This window comes from Lathyrus oleraceus, chromosome 4, assembly GCF_024323335.1.
Source record: "Lathyrus oleraceus cultivar Zhongwan6 chromosome 4, CAAS_Psat_ZW6_1.0, whole genome shotgun sequence".
NCBI classification, from domain to species: Eukaryota; Viridiplantae; Streptophyta; class Magnoliopsida; order Fabales; family Fabaceae; genus Lathyrus; species Lathyrus oleraceus.
This window is the reverse complement of record NC_066582.1, coordinates 294065641-294071968: the sequence shown is the minus strand read 5'-3', so window position 1 is coordinate 294071968 and position 6328 is coordinate 294065641. Positions and strand designations below refer to the sequence as shown.

Sequence of the window (6328 nt, the reverse complement as noted above, 5' to 3'; positions counted from 1 at the left end):
GTATGTGTGGACCCATCCTCAACTTGTATCGACCCATGTATGTTATTTTATGAAAAACTCATTTTTTGACATGTGATGACTTATGTAATCTAATCTTACATGTTATATGATGATAATGCACATTTTGACAAAGATTATAAGGTCGAAATACACAAAGATCTAAGCTACCTAGTTTTGACATCATTCAAAATACATTTAAGAGCATGTCGCACTCATAAGTTCAATTTGCAGAACGTACTCAGACAAGACATAAACAGAATTAGGCCTGTGAAGACCAACACTATGACCATTTTGGGCTAGGATTTGTTCAACCATAATGTCTATATTATCCCCCCTCGCCCCAATTTTTTTTGTTAGACTCTCCTAACCACTTTGTCTCCATATTGGTTCCTATTGACCAAAACTACTTCTGGACCATTTCGACCTAAGTCTCCTTCGGTTATCCCATGTGCAAGTGGTTCGGCTGGCTGAGGTCTAACCCATTATTGCACTTGGTTATTAAGACACCCTTCATTGTTTGCAATTCCTAGGTTTTGAACTGCACCAACTACTTGGACTTGAGGAATTGGATGAGTAAGCGCTTGAGGAATACCAAAGAAATCTATTATTCGACTCATTTGATGCACCAATTGCTGGTAACTATGGATTGTGTTATGAATTAAAGGATTAAAGACAATACTAATTTGTTGGGGAAGCATGTTCACCATATCATGTTTGCTATCATCCATTTGTTGTCTTACGACCAAGAGAGAACTAATAGTTAAAGGTGGCATAACCTGATGGATATATCCTAGCCCTTCTTGTGGTTGTGTCATCCGACTAAGATTACTTATAGGCAATCCTGATGCTAAGTATCGCATAATAGGTGATGCAATAGTCATTGCATTATCTACCTATGTAGATGCATTAGTCTGTAGGTCTGCCATCATTGTAGTTGGCATCCCATATGTATATTCCTTACTACCAATGAGTAGCGTAAAACTTGAGAGGAAAGAAGACATATGGTCTCCTATAATAGTTTGTGTAATCTTGGGAGTAGTTGGAACTACCACATCTCACGACATCGTAACTCACGACAAGAGCAGTTACTCCAACGACTATTGAAGTACCTGAACCACCAACCGTCAATCCGGTTGGTTGTTCTTCTACATTAGGAACATCGTTCTGGGGGAGGGAAGAATTTTTGGACGAACCATCTTTAAAATTTTACCACTTCTTAGATGCATAAACACTTAACAATTGAGAGCATTGTATTTGAGAAGAACATAAACAAAGATAAACATATAGATTTTTCTAAAAAATTTGATTTCTTGCACAAAAGTATCCCACCAAACATGCCAACTTGTTTACTGGTATTTTTAGTAAACAAACCGCAACAAGTTTTAGAGAGATTTAAGAAGACCAAAGTAATTTTTATTTCAAGGAATGAATTAGAGAGAAATGAGAGAAAAAATAAATATTGAAAGGTGATGTTTATTTTCTGCAGTCACGTACTAGCTATGGATCGAATGAAAAGTATGATTATTTGAAATATTTATCAAATATTAATCTTTATATATATATATATATATATATATATATATATATATATATATATATATATAAACTAGATAAGGGTGTATTAAATTTTTTGACAGAATATTTAAATAGTTGAAATAATTGATTGAACAGAGTCACCAAATGGCGATGACGTCGAAGTTGTTAACCTCTTTAATGCGCCTATTGTTGATATGATTTGTGTTCTGAAACAAAGGATTAAACACATTACTAATTTATTGGGAAAGCATGTTCACCCTTTCATGTTTGCTATCATCCATTTGTTATCTTATGCAATCTAATAGTTAAAGGTGGCATAGCTTAATGGATATATCCTTTTAACATTCTTTGTAGTTGTGTCATCGACTATGATTGCTTATAATGGATCTTAATACTAAGAATTGATTTACAGGGATGTTGAAAGGAGATATTTATTTTCCGTAGCCATGTGGTAGCTCCGGATTAAATGAAAAGTGTAATGATTTAAAATATTTATCATATTTACATATTAGGCTTTTTTTAATATATAAATATTTAAAATAGTTAAGGGCATTTTGGTAGAATCTTTAAATAGTTGGTAATAATAATTGAAATTTATACCCTTTGTACCTTTTTACTAATGGTTTAATAATGTAACGAATGGTGTGAAATAATTGATCAGAGTCACCGAAACGGCGATGGCGCCGAAGATGTTAACCTCTAAACGACGGAAAGAAGTAGAAAATCATGGAGGAGGCACTGATCGGATGAGTAGTTTACCGGACTCTGTACTGTGCAACATCCTATCGTTTCTCCCAACGAGAACATCTGTGGCTACCATGAGTCTCGTGTCTCGCAGGTGGCGTCACCTATGGCAGCATCTGCAGGTTTTCTACTTCGATGACGAATTAGTCCAAGGGTCAAAAAGGATTGACAAATTTACATTTTTCGTGAATGCTGCGCTCGCCTACCGCAAATCCCGCAACATTCGAAAGTTTCAGCTCAATTGCTACATCTCTAGATCTCAACGTGTTTGTCAGTTTCGTCGTGACTGCGCCAATATGTGGATCGGTGCTGCCATTAACCCCACCCTTGAAGAACTGTCTCTCTCCATTACCGACGACATTTGGGGTTCGAAGGTGCTCTCCCCCGTGCTTCTCCCTCCTTCGCTTTTGAATTGCACCAATCTTGTTTCCCTCAGGTAACCTAATTTAATGTCTTTTGAAATATTCATGATAAGTAGATTATTACTTAATCTGTCTTTTGAAAACAATGCAGTCTTGTAGGTGACATCGGAATGAATGTTCAAGGTTTTGAGCTTCATTTTCCATCACTTAAGTGGCTCAAACTCGATGCAGATATTGTCGATTCCGAAATTGTCTTGCTCTCTGCCTGCCCCATCCTTGAAACTTTGCAGCATAAGGACTTTCTGCCTGGAACTTGGGCCAGAGATCATGTGTCACCTTCCTCCCAGAGGTTGAATTCCGCCGATGGGAGTTTCTCTTGGACTTTTCTTGAAGTAGATTATTTCCGCAATGGTGCCAGCAAATATACACCTGGCGTCACCGGCAATGGGTACTTTCATCGTGCCAACAAAACAACATTGGGCATCATTGGCAACTTGCAGAGTATGGTGGACGCATGCATTGACTTCTTTCCCTTACAAATAAGTCAATCTGTCGACCCTATTCTCAAACGCATCCAAACCTCCTTCAATGAGTTAGATATACAATTGCATCATTCGATATCAAAGGTGAAGCTTTATTATTAAGGCAAATTACACTAACCCCCTAAGTTCCGTCTAAATGTCATAAACACCACTTTTTAAATGACACAAAATCTCATGATTTCCCTTACTTTTAACCCATGTTCAGCCTCAGCCAAATTATTTCAGAGCATTCAAGGTTTTTTTTTTTAATTTCCTTTTATTTGGTTTAAGCCGTATTGATTTGTACGAAGATAAAATCATCTAAATTTGATTTGGTGGCTGATGCCTTATGTGCTTCTACATGATGCGATATAGATCATCACCAAAACTTAGTTGCTGTTTTGCCTAATGTGCATTGCATTTTAAAGAAAGTTGATTGAATGTTTTTATTGGCTATCAGCCAAATTTTATATGCTCAAAAGTATACACATCATGATAAATAGTAGAAAATAAACAGAAGTGTTGAACAAAGTAATGGAATCCCAAAACACACATGTCTATAAATATAAGCAAGAGAGAAGAAGGGGTGTACTAGTTTTTTTATTGGGGGAGTATGCAGAAAAAGATAAATTAATAAGTTCAACTGTCTTTTGTCTTTTTTACTAACAACTATTTTTACTTTGTTAATGAGGGGAGCTGGATGAGTTTTGAAAACTAGGGGTATGTTTTATATCGTGATATACGTCAGGGGAGGTCACTATAATTTGCCCTTATTATTTTGGTTTATACATATTTGTATTTGTGCTCTTATACTTATCTTGTGCCACCACTTGTTAACATGGACTAGCAGTGCTCACTTCGCCCTCAGGTTCTAAATCATCCAGAATTTCGCAATCTACTTCATCTAAAGTTCATGCTTCCATGTTTCAACACAAATCTTCTAGTCGACGTGCTTGAGAAGTGTCATATGATTCAAGTTTTCATAATCCAGAGCAACAAGGTTTGGTGACTTCTCAAGTTTAATTCAAACAATCTTTGGTTTGTGTATGTAAAAATATACGTTTGAGTCATGTTGTGTCTTGATGCTGTAGGAGGAACAACCACCTTTAAGGACATGGGACCCAAAGTCAACAACAGTTCCTAAGTGTCTCAAGTTCCACCTGACTTATATTCACATAGAAGGATATCAAGGATTTGAAGATGAGTTGACATTTGCTGAATATATTTTGCGGAACGGATATGCTTTGGAGACAATGCTTATTTTTGTTGATGCTTCAATGGAACAATCAAATAAGTACTGTTCTCTGAAAAGATTAACTGAAGTACCAAGGAGATCCAGCAGGTGCCGACTTAAATTTGACCCAGCTGTATCTTCTTAAGGTGAAAACTCTCGTCGTCTACTTTTTTTATGTATCAAAGTTCATTCAGCCTGGCTTAGTTCTGCCTTCATGTCAACTATATGTGCCTTGTATATTTACAATATGGATTGCACACATTTTCAACTATGGTTCAACTTTAATCCAATACCAAGTTTTCTTTGATGTAGTTGGGAAAATATTCTAACCTTTTCCCCTATAACAATATTTGCTTTAGGATTTCATGCTCATTGAAATTTTCAAGATTTATAAGGTTGAAGAAAATAATGACATTTACATGCTTAATGAAATTGATAGAAAATCTCCTAGATGGAATGTTACATATAGTAACTCACTGGTTTTCTTCAAAGTGCTCATGTTATTATTGCAAACAAATCTTTATTTATTTGGGGGTGTTACTGTTAGCACACACTTTGATGAATCCGGGTCACCTTTGTGAATGAACCGCTCTCTATTATAATCTGATTATGATTTCTATATTCGTGAGATTGATTGATCTTCTATAAAACCTAAAATAAAAGAAAATATGCTTTTCAAAAAATTAGAGAGTATTATCATGTTATAAAATATAATTAAAACTTATACTTAGAATCAAACCAAATCAGATCAAAATCAAAAGTGACCTGGACCGTAAATACTCATGTTAATAATTTGGGTTTGCGGTCTCCCCATTTTTGATGATGTGACCCAACTTTCTGATCTCCACGGTTCCACTCACCTTCTCAAACACATGTTCTTGATTTTCGTATCTTGAACGAAATCTCATGGCTAACGAGCCGAAGGAGCTTGATTTTGTGAAAGCAACAGTTCCACTTTGAGATTCTTAACTTAGGTTTGTTACATCACTGCCATGTCATTAATTGTGTGATTGGAAACCTGATTTTATAAATGGGAAATCTTATCTGTTGTATTTTCCTACTGATATCTGTTGGTGTTTGTATAGTCTTAAAGTTGGCCTAGACTTAACATGCATGCCAAAATTCAACTTTGTGAGAATCAATAGTTTGGGCAAAGAAAAACCAAAGAGTAGATTCAAATCATCTGTTATATGTTGCTTACATTCTCAACTTGTTTTATCTTTGTTATTAGATAGCCTAACATATTCAAATTATTATAATAATGCTATATGTTATGAATATGATTTGTAAAACCTGATTGAATAACTTGGTAACTTTTTGTACTTCAGCAGATTGTTTAGGTATTTGCAGTTTCTTATTTTTTGGTCTTGTACACAGTAAGGTAAATTGGCTTTGAATAACTTTTTCTGCTATATGTTTGGCAGTGCGGATTTGGAGTGCCATGATTTCGGATGCTGGCAAAATCATGTTTGGTCAAATGCTTGGGGCTTCATTAGAAAGATGACACTGATATGATATCAAAACATATAAATATGTATTTTGCATTTCAGTTAGTAAGGTTTTTTGGTTGGCTAATATCAAAACATGGTATGTAAAAGGTCATACCAATTTTGTTGAAAATCATTGGAGAATGTCACTCATCATCTTTAAATATGGGATTTTGTTGGAGTCACTTGTTTAGAGTGGCTATTCATTTGTGGCTAACTTATCTATGTTTGAAGTTTGATCACAAGAATTTGATTTTCTTTCCTGAACCTTGTTCATGCTAGTCATCGCAGCTTTAAACATTAATTTTGATAATGTTAATAATTTTCAAGCCTCTTAGAATAAATAATTTTGTCAGAGAGTTGCTTTTGAATGCACTGTGTTTTCTTGATTCATTCTTATCTGTTAGTCAAAGGCTTCTGAACACACCATTTTGCTTTGTAATA

At 35.1% G+C, this 6328-nt stretch overlaps 1 protein-coding gene across 2 annotated transcripts; it reads left to right on the top strand.

The window, feature by feature from the left end:
• Positions 1 to 2104: 2104 nt before the first annotated feature.
• Positions 2105 to 6101, top strand: LOC127075182 (F-box/FBD/LRR-repeat protein At4g26340). 2 transcript variants are annotated; one of them, XM_051016660.1, is made up of 5 exons: positions 2105 to 2716; positions 2794 to 3268; positions 4032 to 4163; positions 4255 to 4543; positions 5822 to 6101. In XM_051016660.1, exons 1-4 carry the CDS (start codon positions 2214 to 2216, stop codon positions 4540 to 4542), a joined length of 1398 nt encoding a protein of 465 aa, XP_050872617.1. In that variant the 5' UTR covers positions 2105 to 2213; the 3' UTR covers position 4543; positions 5822 to 6101. The 2 variants fall into 2 exon arrangements, with proteins under 2 accessions (XP_050872617.1, XP_050872616.1); XM_051016659.1 differs by having other exon boundaries at positions 4014 to 4163.
• The last annotated feature ends 227 nt before the right edge of the window (positions 6102 to 6328 follow it).

Bases quoted from the DNA above. Each gene is read 5' to 3' on its own strand.
- LOC127075182 (XM_051016659.1), top strand. From the start codon at position 2,214: ATGGCGCCGAAGATGTTAACCTCTAAACGACGGAAAGAAGTAGAAAAT. The intron at 2,717-2,793 runs GTAACCTAATTT...AAAACAATGCAG, and splicing joins ACCAATCTTGTTTCCCTCAG to TCTTGTAGGTGACATCGGAA. The intron at 3,269-4,013 runs GTGAAGCTTTAT...ATGGACTAGCAG, and splicing joins TGCATCATTCGATATCAAAG to TGCTCACTTCGCCCTCAGGT.